Below are 20,980 nucleotides of genomic sequence, written 5' to 3'. Positions count from 1 at the left end.
TTAGTTATTAAAATATCCATTTTTATGGAAATAACGAATTAAGAATTTTCATTTCCATTAATTAATTTAATTATAAAGGGAAAAATCAAAACATCAACTCCGAAATTGTACCGAATGATTAACAAATCTTTATTAACGTGGTTTTCGTAGAAATTTGAGTGGATTACAACAAATTACATTCATTCGAATTGATCATCATTAATAAAATAAACTAGAAAATCAAACTTGTAATTGTCCTGTGGAAAAATGGCGTTGAAAGTGAATTAAATGATGTATAATACAAATGAAAAATTACTTAATTTCTCTCATAATTGTTTGAACTGGAAAATATTGGAATTTCGAGGAACTCATTTGACGAAAACTCAAGAAAAACGTGGAATAAAAATAGATTTCTACTTCTGCATCTCCTAGAAATTCCAATATAAAAAAAAATGTATTATCATTCAAACTGTCAATCCAAACATAAGATGAAAAAATTTCCTGTTAAAGGAGAACGAAAAAAAAAGTCATACACGACAACCAAAAATAATTTTGTTGCGCAACTGTTCGAACTGAGGACAAAGTTTGACGCATTTATGAAATGAAAATGAAAAACATTGACTTCGTTTTTATCACGCGAGCGACAACTTCATAAATAACTCGCTACAAAACTAGTCTCGATATTTCCCGATACAAGGCACTCGTTATCCTCGATAAAGCTAGAAGAGGAAGAAACTTCAATCTATAAACTTTCAACTACCCAAATAAACTTTCAATAGTTTTTGCTCTCGGCCGGCGAAGAGCGAGGTGATTGAATGTCAGTGAGGTCTTCAATATGTGAATCAACCATGGAATTTCATCTAGAACATCTCAAGGCTGTCGTCGTCCCCAGAATCGTCATCCTCGTAGCCTGCAGGGATTGGTGCTTTCTTCGGATTCCACTGAGAATTCCCATTTCCGTGAAATCTTTCACCACTCAAGTGTTGCTCCCCGTTGCTGTAAGGCTGCGACTGGCCCTCAGAACTGATGAGCTTTTCCGAGATGTCCTTGCTGGGTGTCACGAGGTCCACCTCCTCAACATTGAGATTCAGCTTCTGAAGACATAGTCATTGAATTTTTTTCATTTGAATAAAATACAATTGACCTTACAATCACTCAATGATTCTGTGAATTTTAATTTGAATGAAGCCACAATAATACCTTTGGAGTCGTCAGATCGATTTCTTCAATTACACGTGACTGCAATTTTTCAGATAAAATTACGTTTGATGCATTGGGGGCCCTCTCGGGAAGAGGAGATCTCATTGTCGTGGGCCTCGTTGGACTGTCCTGACTTGGTTTGGATAGCGACAGTGTCGAACTGGCACGTGACCAAATGTCTTCAATGGGTACTGCCAGATTCTCAAGCACCAGTTGCCTTCCAACGTTCAGATCCTATTGAATACAAATATATAAATTAAACACATAAAGACATCACTGAATATATCATGAATCCGTAAACCTCAAACGTCGACTGATTACCAAACCATCATTTCTGTCGAATAAATCGACGCAAGGAATCGGCGATCCTTCTCTTCTTGACGTACCCCGTCCTGAAGTGCGTTCTTTGAACCCACGTACTTTGGCAATTAACACTTTCCATTGTGTGGAATGCACCAGTTCATCAAATCTGTCACGCGCCTCCTGACTCCAATCGTTATCTCTGTGAAGTTGAAGGGACGATTGTGAGGAGAGGAAGAGACAAAATAAAAATTATCAAATTATTTTACTTTATGAATCATTTTCCAATGAAATCCACCACTACAAAACCCCTGAACCAATATTAGCTTGTCCCTGGGGTCAATAATTTCCTGAAAAAAATGTAAAAGCCCTCTCAATCGCAGTTCAATCACAATTCACCGACGAGGGAATAAACTCCATCACTGCAGTCTTAATGAATAATGCATACAAGATTTCCCCAGCGAATAAACCACAATCCAGTAGATCATCTAGGGGCCTTAGGATACAAACCACGAGCCTCTCATCCCTATCATCAATTATCAGTTGCGTCTAGTATCGAGATTCTCCGCAGTTTGTGCAGTACCCACGATGATCTTCGTTGTGGATGACTTCCGGTAACAGTGAGTACAATTTTCGTCACAATTTTACGATCAGTTTATTTTCGAATGGCTCCGCCTGCCCACATATATTCAATAAAAATGAAGTCTTTTTCGCAATTCCGAAGTGAAGTATGGTTGCGAAAAACTTTAGGGAATTATTACAGATTAAGAAATAATTCTTTCCAAATTCATTTCCTATTCATTAATTTTTTTACCCTATTTATTTTTCCCTGTTTATTATTTAACCGGCTATTCATATTTTCTATAAATACGCATTATAATGTCCCTCAATTTGATAAAACAAATTTCTAATGTGAATTGTACAATAGAAAATCGAGAAAATTAAACGATTAAATGGAATAATCAATTGAATTTTCAATATTCCAATGAAAAATTTTTACTGCTTTCATTAAGAGAGAAAATTGAGTTCTCTGATTTAACTGAATATTTATCACCGTGCGGATGCCCATCAATTACTCATTAGATCCCAATTTCATGGACATCAGCAATTACAGTCACCGATATACCAATTATGGACCGGAGTTTCAATTGTTCAAGTGATCGCATTAATCCCAACGAATAGATCAGTGTATGTAGGTAACAGGGTACAAGCCATTCCATTTATAAAGTACGCACACAAACCCGGGGGAGGGGCACTCCGTGCCAGAGAAAAACAAGAAATTTAACAAAGAGGTACAGAGACTTCTCAAAGAACTCAGTCGTATCTTTGTATCGGAATCGGTAACAAGATCTCTCTGAGTTGTCCGAAAACAACAGCAATTTTTTTTGCATTGAAAAAATGTTAAGGACAGACTGGTAGCACCTGTCGAAGTAGCGGGGAATTCACGTTCACCGAGGGCTGATTTTTTTAAATTTTTTCATTTACTCATTGACCTTCTAAATATTAAAAAATTGTCGAGGTAAATTACCCCATTTTATTCCATCCCATCGTGACGGAAAAATCAATGAGTATCAGGTCTATTTGGGGTTTCCAATTTGTCACGCGTACGCGCTGATTAATATTCAGTGTTCAATTAATCTTGGATTGATTTATCGATTACTCATCATCGTTAATTTCACGCGAGGTAAGTCAAGGACTGGTGTTCCCGACCCCCAGGGGGTAATGGACAGTACTTTAACATGTCGAGAATTACGATCGATTCTTGGAGGATGCACACGCGATTGGTAATTCATATTCACTCAATCCTTCTGAAATTGTGAATTGATGCATTCGAGGTACCAGAGAAATTCTCGAAATACGGTGGGATAGACCGGTGGAATCTCTTGGTGGCATGCCAGCTGAATAGTATCGCAAATGGGACAATGATTTACGACCACTCCAACCATACAAGACAAAATTGTTCCTACATTAATGAATAACATTTCTGAAATAAAAATCCAAAACAATACGAGAAATTTCTAAAATTTCCGTCTATCATTCATTTATGTTAATAAAAAAAAAAATACCAACGAAGGACTTTCTGTATAAAATAGAAACGAGTGATACAGAGTAAACGAAATTAAAGTAAATTAACAATTTATTTTAGAAGTAAAAAAATTCTAAAGACGAAAGAATAATCGCGTATAATAAAAAATTATTAGAACATCAGGACGAACGTCCTTGGCGTGAAAAAATGATTGTAACGATCACTCCCCTTTCACAGCCCTCTAATTTTAATTCACCAGCTGAAATAATATCGTGCAGGCACTTTCAGCGATAGGCACGAAAATGAAGTTGGTTAATTCGCCGCGTGCCAGTTGCCCCACATGAATTCCCTCCAAAGTTAGGATTGCACTCGTTACCAGGTGTATCACAACACGAGCACAATCACCGCAGGCTTGTATACGGTAATTAATGAATGAAATGACTGAAAACACGAGTGAATGTTTCCACCTTCACCGCATTTTTGCAGCGAGGCTGTCATATGTGGGGAATAATGGGCATCATTAACTCTGTTACAGAACAGTGGTAGAGTGTCTCTGATTGTCTCGATATGGAACTGCTCGTTCCAACGGTCTCCGACATTGTCTTCAAGTACTCATGGCCGATAAAAAATTACAAGAAAACTATTGTCAAGAAGACGTCCATTGACAGTCCGCCATTCGAGTTGAATGTCAATGGAATACGGAGTACCTGGAGTCTCTCGATCAGGTTCTGGAAGGGGCCAGAAGGCAAGTCCTGCGTCCGAAAATATTTAATTATTTTGAAATAATTTGCATATGGAAATTGCTAGCATCAGCAAGTATCCATTGACTAAACGTTTGTTTGCAGGGAAGAGAATTACAAATCCAGTGGTGTTATGCCTGAACATGCTCAGTTGTTCCATTGAAGAAGTGGAACAGGCTAAGATACGATTTCAGTTCGCTGTTTTCAATGCAAATATCAATCACTGGGAGTACTGCCAAGTCAGCAGAACAATTCTTGAGCTTAAAACAACATCGGATATTATTTCACTGGGGTACAGAGACCTCTCCATTGTCGATCGCCATTACAAGAAGACTGGGGAGGTCTCGGTCATGGTGAAAATACAAATTATTCAGTGTGAAATTGAGAAGAACAGTCTGGCGCAGGTGAATTTCGTTGATTTAAATTAGTTGAACCGATCATTGTCACCAAGAACCACTTGACAAAATTATTCCGAAATTTAATTAGCCCCTGGACAACTAGTTTAAAATTTATCAACAAAAAAAATTCACACAGGGGACGTTGACAATATTCAGGTTACTACTATCAGTAGTGACGATTTGAGGAGAATTTCAATACCCTCAATTCCCTCGGATTCATCGGAATAAAAATTCAATAAATTGAGGAACTTCTGGAATTTAATTTTCAGGACATGGCGAGGCTACTGAAGCACCCCAAGTCCGCAGATACCAAGCTTATTTGCGGTGGGAACACAGCACACACGGAAATTCCAGTGCACGCAAGCGTTATTGCAGCGAGAAGTGACATACTAGCAAATATGATTGCACCAATGGTAGAAAATGACAACGAGCCAAGCTCCAACCAAGTACAGAGGGACAACAAAAAGAATGAGACGAATGTATGAAGTGGCATGAGATTTTCCAGTTGAAGCGATCGTTTCATAATATTTCATACTAAAGCTGGCATGATTTTATCAACTGAGTGTTACCCTCAACATTAAATAACGCATTTATATCGTTTATATCGCTCAATATATCACAATTATTTTTGCTTTTTTGGGGTGTCGTTATTCTAGACTTATTTAGATGCTTCTGCACGAGTGTTTTATTGACATTACGAGAATAGAGAAGATGGTACTGATTTAATCCCCCTCAGATGCCCTATCAATACACCCTGGACTTGACAGATCTCTCGCATGAGTTAGCTGGGGAGTTATTGAGATACATTTACACCGATCACTTGGATAATTTAGATACTCTTGCCAGTCAACTTCTGTCTGTCGCTGAAAGGTTTCGTCTGAAGGGTGAGAAATTCAGCAACAGAGAACTTGCATATTCTCTGTATTTATTTTATCTGAAGTATAAATCATTACAACACATCCAGAACATTTTTAGAAAAACTTTCAACATTAGAATGACAGAGATTCTGTTCACTCGTAAATATTCAAAACGTGAACCAAAGAGATTGTGCCCAAGGTCTTCTGTGCTCTGGATAATATGCAAGTTCCCTATAATGAGAAAGATACTGGAAGTTCTAATGGAAATTCTCAACAGGTCTGAAAGAGCTGTGTGAGAGAAATCTCATCGAAACACTGACACCAGAGAACGTGGCGTCACTTCTTCTCATGGCTGACGAGTTCAATTGTGACGCCCTGAAACGAGCTGGATTGACTTATTGCGAGGAGAATGCCATGAACATTAACAAGAGCTTCGCCTGGAAGATCATGGAGCAGGTGAACCCTGAGTTGTTTCATGAGGCATGCGAAGCTGGCATTGGGGGATCCCAGTCCAGTAATATGGATGACAGTGAACTGAGCAATTGATGAGACATTATTTTTCCATTTATATTTGTGTTAATTATATTGACCCAGAATAAAATTGATAGAACTGACGATAACACTCGGGTTAAGTATGAGCCCCGGGGCAATTTTGAGATTTTTAGTAAAAAACATATCGTAGAGGTTGTTCACTTACCTGGGTTTGACATTGGCCAGTGAGAATTCAATGGCCTGGAAACGAAGGCTCAGGAAGTCTGTTCGAAGCTCCAGGATATCAAGGCAATTTATCACAGTGCGATCACCATAGTCGAGGAAGAATACCTCGTACTGGCCATTTCCCATGAATGATGTGATCTCCGCACGGTACCAGCAGTTATCGAAGGCAAATTTAGCAGCTACTGTTTCACCCTCGGAAATCTGCGTCAGAGGAAACATCAGTTTCGTCGTTATTGGTATTAAATGACAGTTCGTTCTGTGACTTAATAATTAAAATTTAATTGTTTGATGTCAAATCAGTGCTTGCATGGGCACAACAAATTTTTTAATAACAGAACAATTATTTTATTCTTACGTGAATGAGAGTATGAAGCTCTCGACTCTCCTCCTCCTTGTAATACTCAGTCATAGATTTGACTAGATCATCGAGTGCCAGCGTACCAGGTCCCACCACTTGCACCCAGAATTCACTTGGAGATTCTGTAGCACTTACGTAAACTTCTTTCAACCCTTCTGGAATATGTCATATATTTTATTCAAAGAATCTAAATTCAGAAGACAACAAAAATAGCAAAATGAAGAGTAAAAATAGTGAATGAAGAAAAATGAAAGTAAAAAAAATTTTAAGAACATGAACTTTTTTTAAATGATTTACCATGAAGTTCAGAAGAATCTTCAGGGACCCCTACACTATCATTGGTTTCAGCAGCAGTGGCAGTATTTCTGGGAGATATTTTTCCCCTTGGAGTTCGTAAATATTGTCCCAGCTTGATTTTCTCCTCCATGTCCTGGAAATTTTCAAGTTCATCTTGGATTTCAGTCAGAGCTGTTGCAATTTGTTCGGCAGTTCCTTTTATAATCACTCGCCTGTTGGCGTCTACAACAGAATTTCAAATACAATTACATACCATCATTGAAATCCCCTAGATCAAGAAATAATAAATGTGAATACTTCGATCACGAGAGTATGCTTTCTCCATAATAATTTTAGCATTGCTGCTAGACTGGATAACTTCCACTCTCCTATTAATAAGTAGACCGGTGCAGAATTTGTGGGGTACGAGCATTTCGTACACCTCGATCACAGGTTGATTATCAATGATAGTCTGGATCAGCTGCTCTGCGAGCCTAGTCTCCTCTATGGTCCCTCGGATGTAGCAGATTCGCTCGGCTTCGAGTAGCCCATCATCACTGAAGTGAATTTTCGTGGAGGTCTTGCTCTGGATGTCCTTCACTGTGCTTCCACCACGACCTATTATCACGGGGACTGATGACTTCGGCACTTTCAGTTCTACCGTTCGGAGGAGCTTCCTGGGACGTGATCGTATCCTTTTCTGATCCTCGTCGTCCTTGTAAAAAGAAGAAAACGATTTATGTATATGTTACTTGAAATTCGAGAGGCGGTCATCCGAACCACATTCAATCCTCGATATCTCTCGAAAAAATGAAGCAATATGAATGAATCAAAATTCATTTCAAAGGACAAGAAGTATCTTTGAAATGAAATAAAAATCATCTACTTTTACTCTGCCAATCGCGAGCAATCGGCGATTGAAAATTAGAGTATTTTTTGAAGTTAATTTATTTTCTTAGTCTCACCTGTTTGTACAACAAGTACAACACTCCAACACAAACGCCAGTCAACGAGATTCCAATCGCAAGTGGAAGAGCAATTTGTCTCGACACCCACTTCATCTTAATCCTATGAAAACACCAATTATCCAATAAATAAACAGAACTTTAAAATAAAGTGATTGTCAGACTCTGTCATGATGTAATTTCCACTTTATAACCTCAAATTCCAAACAACAACGTTTTTTCCCTATTTTACTCGGCAATAATGATCAATTTCCCGTCCTGAGAACATATGTAATTACTCACGATTATGAAAACGGCCCTAGATTAATATTCCCGGAGTGATATTCAAGGTAAATGTAAACTATTTCAGAACATTTCGTACTACGGTGCGTTCGAATGTACAGTGCTGCCAATACCGCCATCCAATGTCCACATCCAACGGTTTGTATTATCATTATTATGTCTCGGGTTTATTTGTAAACACGAGATTCGTGGGAATAGAATTTTCTGTAGATGACCGAGACCTCAGAAGCATCAGAATGAAATGAAAAATGAAATAAAAAGATCTGCTGAGAAATGATGCTGAGATAGAGGTGCTGATCCTCTCAGTCACGTTGGTAATTATTTAAACAATGTAGTAACAGTGATGTAATGACCGAGATTAGAAGGTGACGACAACCGACTTGGACTCAAATGCCAGCCAACGAACGCTTTTTTTTGTTGGAAGACTCTTGTGGTATGTCAATAACGTACTTCGGTTTCTTTTTCTGTGAACCATTCGAGACTGATTAAACACTTTTATTCTGAAGATTTTGAGGTAGAAGACCTGTCGAATTCTACTTTCTTCAGCCGTTAAAAATGATCAAAGGATTACAACATTATTTACACAATTATTTTTCAAAAAAATCCTCCCAAAGGTTCTTTCTCTGCCCCAGGTCTTCCGGTTAATTCGTTCCTCTCTTGTTGCTCCTCCGCCGTTGCATTGCATTTTGATCTGATGAACCACCATCAAGAGGGATCTTCCAGGAAGGTCTCGTGATCAAATTGAATTTTCTAATTACAAACAATATACCCTTTTAATTTTAATTAAATCCTTTCATAATTCGGAAAGTCAATTTGTTCAGGTGATCCTCTGGCCTCGCTTAATTCCAATTGGTACATGTGCTCTTTAATATATTCTAGCTTTGATAATCAGGAAGTGAGCCTGTCATCACAGAATGAAACCCCCCGCCACTGGTTCTACTCCCCTGGTATGATCTAAGCAATTCTGCTTACACATCACTTTGACACGCAACGGAAACACGGAGTATCTGACCGGCACACGTTCGCCACAATAGAAACATGTCCGCTGCATTCTGCTGTCCTGATAGAAAAAATATCGACCACTCAATTCAATACCTGTTTTACTTCCCTTGTAGGAGACATCACTACAAAAGACATTTCAAATCATCCGGGAGGCAGGTGAGACATGAAAATTCTTCAAAGGTTGCGTTATCTAGTCATTAAAAACATTTCAAGAGAGATAAAACAATGTTTTCACATTTTTACTAAAAGTAATAATTACTTCCTGGAAAGACCTAATTACGAATTGAATGGATTTGATTTCAATACTAATAGGTATTGAGTGGTCAGCATGGGAATATGTCTATTTGACAGATAATTATGACAGATATTTATTCATTTCAGTAATTCATTCCTAAATAATCCCCGATTGAGAGAAAAAGAACAATAAAAAACTGTTGATTAATAAAATTAAGAACCGATTCCGAATACGTCATATCGCTAATTAATTAACAGAAATAGCAGTAATATATGCAATACTTTTTTAGTTCATTATGAACTCTAGAGCAAGTGGAAAGGAAATCCTCGGAGAGGCGCGCCACAGCTTTCTGCCACCTCTTCGTCTTCCTGCTGTTCTGATGATAAAAGACGTTACTTTTCTCCGAGTGACGGACAAGTTCATGTCCATTTGACCCAGCCGGATGTCGTCTCCATCCACGTGACAGAAGAATATCGAAAAATGAACAGAAAAAAACGTAAAAAAAATTCACCCCGTAGAGGGGACGATTTTATCCCTCAAAAATTAATGGGCAAAATCAACGTGACGATTTTGGACTTGAAATCCTGATCATTTGTCAACGGAAAATGTCACAGAATCGCTATTGATCCCCCGGACAAGCGTAATTATAACGTTAGAGAGGATTCGAATTGACGACAATCGTCGTTCACCATATCAGGAATTTATGTGCCGACAGGAACAGATCTAGATAACACCGACTCGGAAATAAAGTGCACCGAGTTACGCGTAATAGAACTGGTGTAATTCGTATTGTACAGGGAGTTTGGAGTTTCTGGGTGAATTGTAACGCTTCAGAGGCATTTCGAAACGTCGAGTAACAGGGGAGTAGGACACCATTGACAATGGATTGCCTATTTTAGGGATTCGTAATCATTGATTCACGTCCTACGCGCTGATAATACTGTGAGTAATAAGTTTTTTCGTTTTAATTGATTCTCTAAATATCAATAAACATTCAGAATTCCGAAAAACATTGAAATAAAAGTTTCATCGCCATCAAAAGCCAGACTTTGATTTTTGGCAGCGGGGAAATTGACTCATATCAAATTCAATTTTCTTTCGCCAATTAATTGGTAATTCTGCCTTAATTCGCCCCCTAGATGCTGAGAAAACCTGACTCCAGATCAGGAACGAAAAGAAAATGTTCACCGTCACCTGGAGCCCCATCTAGGACATAAACCCAGAAATTTGTAGCTCAGTGTCAACCTGAACAGAAAAACTATTGCCCACTTCGATAAGGTATCATATACCTTTTTACCTCAAGTTCCCGGGAAAATAAAAAAAATCCTGATACGACTCTTTGCCAGAACTCGGAGGAATTCCTCCATCCGGAAGCGAAAGAAGTCTAAAAGTGTTCCAGCCCCTGGTAAATATTTTTTTCGAAGTGCCTCGCAGGGCAATGACACTCAAAAACAAATGTCTGCGGTAATTTCGGGAAGTTATCGCTGTGGTTTTTCGATGAATGCGCCTGCGCCGAAGATCCCGTTCATATTTCTAACATTCGGTATAAAACGCTCCACCGGAGGCCTCACCATTAGTTTGTTTTTGTGATAGTAGAGTTTATATCGGAGAGTTTATCGCTTACAATCAGTAATATGTCAGTGGTCGAAGCAATCATGTCGAGGCCGAAGGTTCTTGTTACCAGCTGCGATACACCGAAAGCAGGATTGGAATTGCTGGGCAACACGTGAGACTCTATTTTCTTGATTATTATTAGATGTTCGTTAACACCGGCTCGAGGTTCACCTTGATCTGTAATGTCGGCATTTTCAATTGACTTTGTTATTACTTCGAGGAAGTGGTTTCATTGCTTCGCGGAAGAGGAATTGAGTTCTTGTGCCTGAGCAATTCCATGACAAAACGAACATCGGAAAAGTGCGCTGTCACGAATTTTCTTGATTATTTTTCCAGGAACTAAATATTTTCCTGGAAAAAAATCTGCGGTTTTCTTCATTCCCTACACTTTTTTTATAATTCCGTATTTCCAGATGTGATGTTACCATTTTACCATATGTCTCACCAACACAAGCCCAAGTATTCGCGGCTCTTCCTGGACACGATGGTGTATTTCTCTCCGGACACGTCAACGTCAATTCCGAATTTCTTGATATCGCTGGTATGATTTTTTTTCATTTTTCAATTCATCGAGAGAAAAGGTTCCCTAAAAATTACGAAATGTTCTGAAAGAATTACGTGGCAGATTTGCAAAATTTTCGACAACAAAACTTCACTTGGGAATCGCAGAATATACGTAATTTTTACGCAATATATAACTCCGTGAAGATAAATGTACTCTTGCGATTATCTCGCACTTCACAAGCGTTCCAGTGATAATGAAGAATCTTGTCGCGAAGGTCCTAAACTGAAGGTCGTGTCGACAATGTCAGCTGGGTACGATCACCTCGATGTCCCCGAGATCAAACGGAGGGGAATTCAAGTTGGACATACGCCCCAGGTTCTCAGTGCTGCAGTTGCTGAGATTGCGGTGATGCTCTTGCTGAATGCTGCAAGACGGGCACACGAGGGTCGTGCTCTTCTCGAAGAGTAATTCAAATGATTCATTTTATTTTTCAAAATTCCAGTGAATTCTCATTTGTCATAAAAGTTTTATAATCCTTTGAATTATTATTTTTTGTTCATTTCTGCATGACATTCAATAGAAAGAACCAGGTCAATATCTTTTTATTTTTCTCGCTTGAATGACGAGAGATAACATCGTTAATTAAATTTGCAAACGTCAATTCTTCCAGGGGAAAGAGCGGAAGTGGTCCCCAGTGGCTTCTTGGCCACGACCTTCGTGGTTCAACGGTGGGAATAGTTGGTCTAGGAGGTATTGGCCAAGAGGTGGTGAAACGTCTAGTCGGTTTTGCAGTTCGAAAATTCTTGTACACCGGGCACAGCCCGAAAAAAGCTGGTGATGAACTGGGAGCTGAGTTCGTCTCTCTCGACGACATCCTTACGCATAGTGACTTCATCGTCGTTGCTGTGCCGTTGACAATCGAAACGCGGGGATTGTTCAACGACGCGGCTTTCAGTAAAATGAAGAAAACCGCTGTTCTCGTTAATGTCGGGCGTGGAGCTGTTGTTAAGACGAGCTCTCTCCTGAAGGCGCTCAAGGAGAGGACGATATTCGCGGCAGGGGTGGACGTTATTGATCCTGAGCCACTGCCAAAAGACCACGAACTCCTGAGACTACCGAATTTTGAGATTGTGCCACATCTTGGATCTGCCACTGTCAAGACAAGGGAAGAAATGTCTGCTGTTGCTGCGCAGAATATTTTAGACGCCCTTGGGGGTCAACCACTTGCCTATCCCCTCTAGGGGGTTGACGAGTGATACTCAGGCTGTGGGCCAAATTAGGACTTGATTTTTTGTAATAAAAATAATTTCTTGAAGGGGCACTCCTAACAAACATGATAATAATTTAAAATTATTATAATTTGAAAATAGAACCATAAAAAAAGATTCTCAGTATTTCGAAACGTCTCAGAGCTCTTCATCAGGAGAATTTATTAAGGTTGTGCAGTGAGGTGAAAGCTTATGGGAGTGGGAATGAAGGTTAGTGTTCTAACCTCACTTTCGTGCCCCATTCTTCAATGTATAACCTCCAAATATTGAATTTGTTAATTGTTGTGAGTATTCCAGAGATGTGAAAGTATTATTGTAAATTATGACATACTAACATTTTTAATAATATTCTTTTAATATACAGATTCAATAAACAATCTTACGAATAGTCTTGAAAATTATTCTCTTTATACACCCATTGTAAAATTTATATAAGTTTGATATAGAATGTCTCGTTCACTTCCAACGAATATCACTAAATTCTTCGTGATTCGTTCAGTTAATGACGACTTCAAGGGTGCAATCGACCGGTTTCTCTCCTATTTTCAACGATTGAGTCCGTGTGAACGACGTTCGATAAAGGTTCATTCGTGATCGGCCTCGTTTTACGAGTTAGAAAAAATTCGCTTTCTCATTCATTTAGTTTTCTTCGTCACAAGGATTTTATCACCCGTAGTGAACGACGGGTAACCATCAGGCTTCCACAACAGCATTTTTTAAGTTACTCAGAATGGGATCGATTCGGCTCTCCAACGAGAGAATGTGTCCGGTGTTGCAACCGTGAGAGGCTATGAAACTCACGACTAGAGGTAGCTTGTTCATCTGCACCACCTGAAGCGATAATTCTTAAAAATAATTCGATACAACAAAATGCGGTTAAGTTAGTGATTAGGAGATTTTTGCAATCTAAAGTGGTATTTTGGTTGAAATAGTTGTTGACAAAAATAAGTGATGGATTTACCTGGTAACTACTGTACATACAAATAATAGTCTTGTTCTTCCCGAGTCCCAGTTTACTCCCCTGATCAGTTGCCATTCCAAAAGTAGACAGAAAGCTTGCCCTCATGGCTAGCTCTGGTGCCTTATCACTAGCCACCGACACTACTGGCACACCATCACGATCTGTTATCAATATGCTGTGGAGCCCCTCGACACTCGCCAACAGCTGATGCAGAAATTTCTTCAGGTCCTGGAATGAAATATTGTTACCCTCCCTTTCATTCTGCTCTGACGAGGTCCAATTCACTTACCAGAGTTGCAGTCATCTTGTTTATTTATTCTGAGTTGACAGGTGTGTGGTGGAGGTTCAAGAATGCAGCATTAATCGCTCATCTGTCACTCGCACATTTTTTGGGGATCACAGCAGTCCTTCCACTTGGTAATAACAATATCAAGACTTAACGAGCCTCTGGGTATTTCAATGCGCCATAAATTTCATAAAAAGTATTTAGATTTTGGTTGTGGATTGAAATAACGATATTTATCACTAGTGACTGCTACGCGATGATAACACCATTTAATTCAGTTAATCAGACTGTAGTGGGCGGTTGGCCTTGATTGGATCGTATGTAGATAGCCGACAGTTTATTGCTTTTCGCAAAATAAACGGATTCTATCGTTTGTTCTAGGTTCGTACGCGTTTGTACTGGCTTAAAATCTTTCGGTATTTTCTCATTAATTTTTAAACAAATAATGTAAGTGGCGACGTCTGTGTGCCACATAGAGAACACGCGTGCTCTTTATGTATCTGCAATATCTGTAAACTCGGAAATGACCCGTAGATTATCTACATTCGAATTTTACATTATTTACTACTTACATTATTTATTTAAACATAAATGAGAAACTACTGAAATATTTAAAGCTCAGTGCAAACGGCTACAAGCCTAGTACAAACGATAAAATAAGTTTATTTCGCGAAAAAAAATCACTTGTCGGCCATCTGCATACCAATGTGGGCACGAGGGTGCCGATACCTCCTCCAAGTGTCTACCTTTCAGCAATCAGTTCTCGAATTATGGCGACAGTCGATTGTCCACATCCCGGTGATCCTCAGGCGATCAGGATGTCCTCCAAACAGCTTAGGCATAAAGCGCAGGAGTTCCTGGCATCCAGGAAGCACGCGAACAACCTCGTAGATATTATCAACCAGTTGGACGTGAGTATCTCCGAGAATCCTCAGATTTTTGGATTTTTTTTAGGTTAGGATAAAGTAACTCAATGGATTTTTGCAGGACTGCGGGACTTTGGGAATTCTCACTCTGGAGACCATCTTCTTGGAGCTGCTGAAGAGGGGAGATATGTACTTGGAGAGAACAATATCGCTGACTATTTCAGGTAATCTAGAGTTTTACGAAGCTTTCTGCTCTTTTGGATGATCTTTGTGGCCCAAAAAATGCAGACGTTGAACAATATCTCTGAATTTCAGGAGTGTAAATCAGTTTTGATGAGTTTTGCGATTAACTGTGAGGTATTGTGAAGTATTTGACAACCTGAGTGAGAGATCTCGAGATCAGCCGTGATTCTAGGGGTTCAGGAATGACGAGAGCTATTTTAAGGGGGTTAGAGATTTTTTTTATTCACTGAGTTATAAAAATGTTGCGGGGTTCAGACGGTTTACCTGAGGATTACATGACGTTTTTATTCTTAAACTTTGGAGAATAATATTACTCCTCATGTTGTCCTTTAGTGCACATGCAATAGGAAAATCAATAGTCGATGATGGAGTCCATTAGGGAAGTTGTTATAATTATTTCGAGCTGTCTATTTAATAGACTTGAACTTAACCTAAAAAATAATTAGTTTCAATTTAGTGAGAAATTGAAGACGAGAAAAATGAAAAAGCCGTGTTCGCTGTGAACAATTAACGTGAAAATGAAACATTTAACGAGCACCCGAAAATACAAACATCTCCATCTGATCGGTTGAAATTATTCCAGAACCAAGCCCGGAAGTGCGATATACCACATGGCTTCGAAACTGCTACGAGGAACTCTGGGAGAAGCTCCTGTCCTTCATTTCCGTTTCCCGTCCTTCCCTCCAGCTGCAGTCCCTCTCCACCTGTCTGAAGCTCCTCTCTCAAGAAGGCAAAACCCCGACGGAGCCAACAGGTGACTTATCCTACTACTTTCCCCTGCACCGTCTGAAGCCCCTGCTAATGCGACTCCTGTCCCCTGACCGAGATAACGCCTCCCTGCTATCTCGTTTCCAAGAAATAACCACCTACAGAGATGCCCTCTATTACACCTGGAAGTCCCTGCCACCATTAACCCCAAAACGGCAGCCTCCAGACCTCTTTATCAAGAATCTCCTCGACCTGATAGACAAAATCCCCCTTCCCACCGAGGACGAGCCACCCCAAGAGCTTCTCTGTGGCCGCGAGGGCACCTGCACCTTCACCTGGGATCAGCAATCCGTGAGAAGAACTCTCAACAAAACTTGGTCCTGCATAATGCACTGGGAGCTATCGCCCCAGCTTCACAAGCACCTTCTCATCGTTCTCCTTGAGAGGATAATGCCACACCTGGAGAAGCCAGTGCTCCTCACCGACTTCCTCATGGATTCGCTCGACGCAGACGGCCCCATTGGCCTCCTCGCACTCCAGGGGGTGTTCCTTCTCGTCACCAAGCACAATCTCGAATACCCCAACATCTTCACCAAGCTCTACTCCATGTTCGAGCCAGAAATATTTCACACAAAGTACAAAGCAAGGCTGTTCTACCTCTCAGACCTCTTCCTGAGCTCTACCCATCTACCAGAGGCGCTCGTCGCAGCCTTCGCCAAGAGACTAGCCAGGTTGACACTCGTTGCACCCCCAGAGGACATTCTCATAATTCTCCTCTTCGTTGGTAATCTCCTGCTGAGGCATCCTGGGCTTAAGAGGCTCATCGATCATCCCAAGGGGGGAATAGTCTGTGATACTGACAATCCTGGAGTGGGGGATCCATTTCTCATGGAAGAGAGAGATCCACTACTCAGCAATGCACTCTCCAGCAGCCTCTGGGAGATCAAAGCACTTCAATTCCATATTTTACCGACTGTTGCTACTGCCGCTAGATTCATTAATGATCCCCTACCATCGGTGGAGTACGACATGGCCAGTGCTCTTGAGAGAACTGGGGGACAGCTATTTGATAAGGAGATCAAGAATAGAGTCAGGGATATAATGCTTACGTTCGAGAGACCCAGCCTGGGGGTTGCAAACAAAGGAGAGAGGCTGGCGCAGTACTGGCAGCTCACCATGCGTTGAAGAGATGTGAGGCCAATCAGTACTTGTTGGATTCGTAGCGCCCATCGTCGGTAGGATGGGGTAGGTTTGGGGGCTTCAACGGGTACTCGTTGGCTCAGAACGGGGGGACATGACCGGAGTTTGGAGGTTACAGGGATACTGGGAATTTTTCAAGGGGAGGCAGATTGAGGTGAGATTTTGCATGAGCCGAATATGAATGATATTTGGATAAAAAGGAATAGCTGATGCAGAGAAATTATTTTATCAGTCGTTTGTTCATAAAAAGGATAGAAATTCAACAAATTATTAATCCAGAATAATTTTTTAGGAAGGTAAAGATTCGGTCTTTTCAGTAAAAAATTTTCTGTTAAAATATTTTTCATTTAAACCTGAAATGGCCGTTAAAAAAAGAATTTTTATTTGTTTGATAATTCTGTTGACATTCTATTGAAAATCTTGCACGTCTATTCATACTGAAAATATTTTGTATTTAAAGGAATATATGTATATATAAATATAAATTTCTCAAAGGTTTTTAGCTGCCTTTAGAGCTTCCTCTTCGATAAATTCTGGGAAAAATACTTGTGAAATATTCGCCAACAATGTTGAATATTGAAAAAAATAGTCTCCAAACTTCTCGGTTCGCCTCTCCCCCAACTGAGAACTTTTGTTCCTTTTTCTTTGAAATTCTTGCAATTATCGGATAGCGAAGATTTGTGTATAGATTTTTTTACTTTAATTTTTGAAAAACTCACAGCAGTGTATATTCTATTTGTGAGTAAACTTGATCTAGAAATTATATAAAACAACTGGAGGATTATTTTATTATTTTAACTGTTCGGTGAATGAAATTCTCCACGGATTCCGTTATTGCTTTCTTAATTTCAATCGTTATTTTTTAAAATGCCTCTAGGTAATTATATTGCGGAGCGTTGACTTTCATTAATATACGATAAAATATCTACTGTGACTAATGAATTCAAGTATAATATAGATAGGATCGTGAATAAATTGTCTATTCACAATTTCCTAATTTGTAAAGCATTTTTTTTCGTTTATTTCTTCGTCTCCCAGGCATAAATAATTTATCAACATATTTCGCTAATATTTACTCTGACCGAATAATTCAATTCCCCTGAGGAGAATATTTTTGTTGTTTTTGTTTTGCATTCGCTCGACCCATGAACCATTGTAGACGAAATGTGCCCATCTACGTACGGAAATGATTTTGTTATCGTGAAGAACTAGTCGATAGTATATAACTGTACGTTTTTGGTTCCAGGGGAGTCTTAGTGATGCACCTCTAGTGCCAAAATAAATTGAACACTTTTGTATCTATTATTACAGTGAATAATAATACACTTGTCATTGAAAAATGCGTTTTATTGTCCTTTTCGTCGGTTATCACAAGAATAATTTTTTAATTACACAGTCATTGGGATAAAATTAATATGTTACCCATCAATAATTAAAGAAAATGAATTAATCAGTCAATGAACCCAAATGTTTGAGCTTAGATTAATTATGGGTAATGCTTCGAAGAAGCCGTTCTTACCTAGTTATCCCCTGAGCATTTAAAATCTCTCTAAACCAAGACCTGGAACATTGGAACCCTCCCTGGTGTGAACAAGAACTTTTCGTTGCACTCAATATTAATTGTCAGTCCCAAATTACGATTTATGATAATGTCAGCAATATCTTGAAAGAATGTCTCCCTGTTTGTAGTCCCCCGAGCGTCCAGTTCCACCAGATTTTGAGAGTTTTTTATCAATTGCCCCAGTCCTTGATGGTCAATCCCAGAGCAGTAGCTGCAATTCAATGTCTGGACTTGATGCAATTTGACAATGGACCTGTTGGTGACTAGTGGCAAACTTTCCATGTGGACGACCTCCAAGTGCTTCAATGTTGATATGGTTCTGAAGCAGCGGTCCGTTAACCGCACCAGTCCTGAAGATGATAGTTCATAAAAATTAAAGGAATCATAGTTTCATGGGGTTTGAGTATCCCAATACCGTTGGATTTTACAAAAATGTTGGAAAAAGATTTTGCAGGTCTCAAAATTCTCTGCAAGAAATGATTGTGATATTTTCACTTCAAGCCATTCACTTAGGAGATAATCCTCCAAAATTTGCGAAACCTCACAGTTCTATCAATTAATTCCACTGGTTTGGGAGTGAATTAAAATTAATGTTTCATAAAGCCTGGTTTACCGTTCAATTTCAACATCTTCAGCCTTTGGCAGCGCTCTGCAATATGAGTGATATGGTAATCCTCAATTATATTCAGGTCTACACTCTGCGTTGTCCTCTGCTCCAGCTCGAGCCTCTCAAGCTTCTCGAAATTCTGGATTTTTTCAATGCCCCCGTCAAAAACATAAGAGAACGATAGGTTTAGCTCTTTCAAGTTCCTCAGCTGTTCAAGACTTTCAAAACTCTCTTTCCGAATAACGAAGTACTGCAGAGACAGCGCTTGCAGATTTGTAAATCTTGAAAGATCCTGAAGCCATAAAAAAGCAAACTTCCAAAAGCAAAAATCGTTAACATGTTTCTGGGTTGTGGTCATTTAAAGAAACTGTCGAAGATGTTTCTAGCTGCATTCATCAACGAATCCAATTACTTCGACTGCTTCTTTGAAAGGCAATGTATTTTGCTTGTGAAAAACAATTAATGTCAATCTCCTCACAGCATAAAAGGGAGTGATGATGCCGAACACTACGTTGGCAGACATCTCGAGTCTCTTGAGGCCTGACGGCACGACCCGCAGCTGCTTGGTGCCCACCTCCTGGTTGATATGCGCCATAACAAGCCAGTTAAGCTTCTCAAGAGCTACCAGCAATGCGGAGAAGGTCTTGCGATAACAGTGAAGGACAGGACGAAAGGCCAAGTAATCGAACACGAGCTCGAGTTTTATGATATGGGGACAGTATTTCTGGATAACTCGCAGGTAAACCGCTCTGTCATAAGTAACTGGGAGTCTAACGGAAGTGAGAAGACGTCCTGATCTCCGAAGAACCTTCGTGGCTTGTTTGATGGTGCAGTCTGGGTGTTTGGTCGCCAAACAAAGAATCCTCACGTCTCGCCAGCCCCTCTTGTTTATTTTGGACCAACGTTTGCATACTGGCTCAATTAAATTTTCATTTATTAATTGTGTGATTGAGTACCAATTGAATTGGTTGTTGATTCAATCAAATGTTTCAATATTTCAGTTGATTAAATTGTTACATACTATGCTACTTATGTTTCATAATTGTCAAACTTCATTAGAGAAATATTAATGGATGATACAATTAAAACAGTTAATTGTTGTTATAATCAATCTTGCCAATTCGTGAATTATTATACGGTTATTCATTCTTTTCTACCTCTCTCCATTTCCAATCTTTCGAGAATATCCAAATACGAAAAAATTTCGATTAAGCAATCATCGGGAAGATCATTGATTGTAATATTCGGTGGAGTCGTAAAATCATCGATCTGCCGATCGATTGATAACTCCTTTATGTCTCTAATTGGATCCATTGAATAGGTAACGGCGATAATAAAGTGAATAAATGGCACCCAACGATGACACTAATTAATCCAAAAAGGATTGACTAAAGATCCTCTTTGATCTCAGCAATGCTTTCTTATATAGCTACACCGTCATTGGTTGAGATTACCGCCAGGCCCTAGGGGGTTTTTATTTATTTGGGGGTCAACTGATTTTCGTATTGATTTCACTCTGGCAATTTATGTTCGTGAAATAAAGGATCAGATTCATCAGATCAAAATTCATAGTTCAAATTCTTACTCGACTTAGTGAAAATGACGCCGCGTCTAGGGACTCCCCAGCCTGCTAGGTCCCTAGAAGATGGTACCGCCGCCCCATGAGAACTCGGTCTGTGTTCCATGCCTATAATCATAAAAAAAGTATAAAAAAAATCCACAACTCCTGGACATCGTGCTTCAACAAAAACACAAATTTTATTCCCACATAAGTAAAAAATCGTTTGACAATAATATACAGCAGAATCGACAAGTCAGTTGTGAAA

General features: G+C 39.4%; 6 protein-coding genes across 12 annotated transcripts; 3 read left to right on the top strand and 3 right to left on the bottom strand.

The window, feature by feature from the left end:
* Positions 1-425: 425 nt before the first annotated feature.
* On the bottom strand, positions 426-8,469 carry LOC135160343 (tudor and KH domain-containing protein homolog). 3 transcript variants are annotated; one of them, XM_064116787.1, is made up of 9 exons: positions 8,099-8,469; positions 7,817-7,919; positions 7,170-7,566; positions 6,873-7,094; positions 6,573-6,727; positions 6,198-6,418; positions 1,501-1,681; positions 1,180-1,413; positions 426-1,073 (listed from the first exon to the last, which is right to left on the bottom strand). In XM_064116787.1, the coding sequence occupies exons 2-9, from the start codon at positions 7,910-7,912 to the stop codon at positions 840-842; spliced, it is 1,740 nt and encodes a 579-aa protein (XP_063972857.1). In that variant the 5' UTR covers positions 7,913-7,919; positions 8,099-8,469; the 3' UTR covers positions 426-839. The 3 variants fall into 3 exon arrangements, with proteins under 3 accessions (XP_063972857.1, XP_063972855.1, XP_063972854.1); XM_064116785.1 differs by having other exon boundaries at positions 6,573-6,730; positions 8,011-8,460; XM_064116784.1 differs by having other exon boundaries at positions 6,573-6,730; positions 8,099-8,458.
* On the top strand, positions 2,807-6,114 carry LOC135160350 (protein roadkill-like). Of its 2 annotated transcripts, none has more exons than XM_064116797.1 (7): positions 2,807-3,163; positions 3,794-3,926; positions 4,041-4,250; positions 4,351-4,649; positions 4,913-5,122; positions 5,380-5,527; positions 5,778-6,114. In XM_064116797.1, exons 3-7 carry the CDS (start codon positions 4,073-4,075, stop codon positions 6,044-6,046), a joined length of 1,104 nt encoding a protein of 367 aa, XP_063972867.1. In that variant the 5' UTR covers positions 2,807-3,163; positions 3,794-3,926; positions 4,041-4,072; the 3' UTR covers positions 6,047-6,114. The 2 variants fall into 2 exon arrangements, with proteins under 2 accessions (XP_063972867.1, XP_063972866.1); XM_064116796.1 differs by having other exon boundaries at positions 3,784-3,926.
* Positions 8,470-9,636: 1,167 nt separating the features above from the next.
* LOC135160351 (glyoxylate reductase/hydroxypyruvate reductase-like) lies at positions 9,637-13,110 on the top strand. 3 transcript variants are annotated; one of them, XM_064116799.1, is made up of 5 exons: positions 9,637-10,277; positions 10,475-10,740; positions 11,363-11,490; positions 11,695-11,918; positions 12,125-13,110. In XM_064116799.1, exons 3-5 carry the CDS (start codon positions 11,368-11,370, stop codon positions 12,693-12,695), a joined length of 918 nt encoding a protein of 305 aa, XP_063972869.1. In that variant the 5' UTR covers positions 9,637-10,277; positions 10,475-10,740; positions 11,363-11,367; the 3' UTR covers positions 12,696-13,110. The 3 variants fall into 3 exon arrangements, with proteins under 3 accessions (XP_063972869.1, XP_063972868.1, XP_063972870.1); XM_064116798.1 differs by lacking the exons at positions 9,637-10,277; positions 10,475-10,740 and adding an exon at positions 10,841-11,061 and having other exon boundaries at positions 11,729-11,918; XM_064116800.1 differs by lacking the exons at positions 9,637-10,277; positions 10,475-10,740 and adding an exon at positions 11,102-11,249 and having other exon boundaries at positions 11,729-11,918.
* On the bottom strand, positions 13,043-14,264 carry LOC135160356 (ragulator complex protein LAMTOR3-A). The gene is made up of 3 exons (XM_064116808.1): positions 13,973-14,264; positions 13,684-13,911; positions 13,043-13,553 (listed from the first exon to the last, which is right to left on the bottom strand). Exons 1-3 carry the CDS (start codon positions 13,985-13,987, stop codon positions 13,416-13,418), a joined length of 381 nt encoding a protein of 126 aa, XP_063972878.1. The 5' UTR covers positions 13,988-14,264; the 3' UTR covers positions 13,043-13,415.
* A 241-nt stretch (positions 14,265-14,505) lies between these two features.
* On the top strand, positions 14,506-18,326 carry LOC135160344 (nucleolar complex protein 4 homolog B). Its single transcript, XM_064116788.1, has 3 exons — positions 14,506-14,880; positions 14,957-15,059; positions 15,662-18,326. Exons 1-3 carry the CDS (start codon positions 14,740-14,742, stop codon positions 16,969-16,971), a joined length of 1,554 nt encoding a protein of 517 aa, XP_063972858.1. The 5' UTR covers positions 14,506-14,739; the 3' UTR covers positions 16,972-18,326.
* On the bottom strand, positions 18,325-20,851 carry LOC135160349 (F-box/LRR-repeat protein 12-like). 2 transcript variants are annotated; one of them, XM_064116795.1, is made up of 4 exons: positions 20,740-20,851; positions 19,633-20,066; positions 19,161-19,446; positions 18,325-18,897 (listed from the first exon to the last, which is right to left on the bottom strand). In XM_064116795.1, exons 1-4 carry the CDS (start codon positions 20,849-20,851, stop codon positions 18,536-18,538), a joined length of 1,194 nt encoding a protein of 397 aa, XP_063972865.1. In that variant the 3' UTR covers positions 18,325-18,535. The 2 variants fall into 2 exon arrangements, with proteins under 2 accessions (XP_063972865.1, XP_063972863.1); XM_064116793.1 differs by lacking the exon at positions 20,740-20,851 and adding an exon at positions 20,312-20,645.
* Between the last annotated feature and the right edge of the window lie 129 nt (positions 20,852-20,980).

The sequence above is a fragment of the Diachasmimorpha longicaudata genome, chromosome 3 (genome assembly GCF_034640455.1).
Source record: "Diachasmimorpha longicaudata isolate KC_UGA_2023 chromosome 3, iyDiaLong2, whole genome shotgun sequence".
In the NCBI taxonomy this organism is placed as follows: domain Eukaryota; kingdom Metazoa; phylum Arthropoda; class Insecta; order Hymenoptera; family Braconidae; genus Diachasmimorpha; species Diachasmimorpha longicaudata.
The sequence above is the reverse complement of the archived record's forward strand: the minus strand, read 5'-3'. Positions and strand labels throughout refer to the sequence as shown.

Coding starts and splice junctions, on each gene's coding strand:
- LOC135160350 (XM_064116797.1), top strand. CDS start 4,073: ATGGAACTGCTCGTTCCAACGGTCTCCGACATTGTCTTCAAGTACTCA. Junction 4,650..4,912: donor AGAAGAACAGTCTGGCGCAG/GTGAATTTCGTT, acceptor TTTAATTTTCAG/GACATGGCGAGGCTACTGAA. Junction 5,123..5,379: donor ACAAAAAGAATGAGACGAAT/GTATGAAGTGGC, acceptor AATCCCCCTCAG/ATGCCCTATCAATACACCCT.
- LOC135160343 (XM_064116785.1), bottom strand. CDS start 7,912: ATGAAGTGGGTGTCGAGACAAATTGCTCTTCCACTTGCGATTGGAATC. Junction 6,419..6,572: donor AGCTTCATACTCTCATTCAC/GTAAGAATAAAA, acceptor CCTCTGACGCAG/ATTTCCGAGGGTGAAACAGT. Junction 1,682..6,197: donor CTGGCCAATGTCAAACCCAG/GTAAGTGAACAA, acceptor TCAACTTCACAG/AGATAACGATTGGAGTCAGG.
- LOC135160351 (XM_064116798.1), top strand. CDS start 10,970: ATGTCAGTGGTCGAAGCAATCATGTCGAGGCCGAAGGTTCTTGTTACC. Junction 11,062..11,362: donor TTGGAATTGCTGGGCAACAC/GTGAGACTCTAT, acceptor CCGTATTTCCAG/ATGTGATGTTACCATTTTAC. Junction 11,491..11,728: donor CGAATTTCTTGATATCGCTG/GTATGATTTTTT, acceptor CTTGTCGCGAAG/GTCCTAAACTGAAGGTCGTG.
- LOC135160356 (XM_064116808.1), bottom strand. Junction 13,554..13,683: donor GTATGTACAGTAGTTACCAG/GTAAATCCATCA, acceptor TTATCGCTTCAG/GTGGTGCAGATGAACAAGCT.
- LOC135160344 (XM_064116788.1), top strand. CDS start 14,740: ATGGCGACAGTCGATTGTCCACATCCCGGTGATCCTCAGGCGATCAGG. Junction 14,881..14,956: donor ATATTATCAACCAGTTGGAC/GTGAGTATCTCC, acceptor GGATTTTTGCAG/GACTGCGGGACTTTGGGAAT. Junction 15,060..15,661: donor AATATCGCTGACTATTTCAG/GTAATCTAGAGT, acceptor AAATTATTCCAG/AACCAAGCCCGGAAGTGCGA.
- LOC135160349 (XM_064116793.1), bottom strand. CDS start 20,468: ATGGATCCAATTAGAGACATAAAGGAGTTATCAATCGATCGGCAGATC. Junction 20,067..20,311: donor AAGATTGGAAATGGAGAGAG/GTAGAAAAGAAT, acceptor TAATTGAGCCAG/TATGCAAACGTTGGTCCAAA. Junction 18,898..19,160: donor GAAGATGTTGAAATTGAACG/GTAAACCAGGCT, acceptor TATCATCTTCAG/GACTGGTGCGGTTAACGGAC.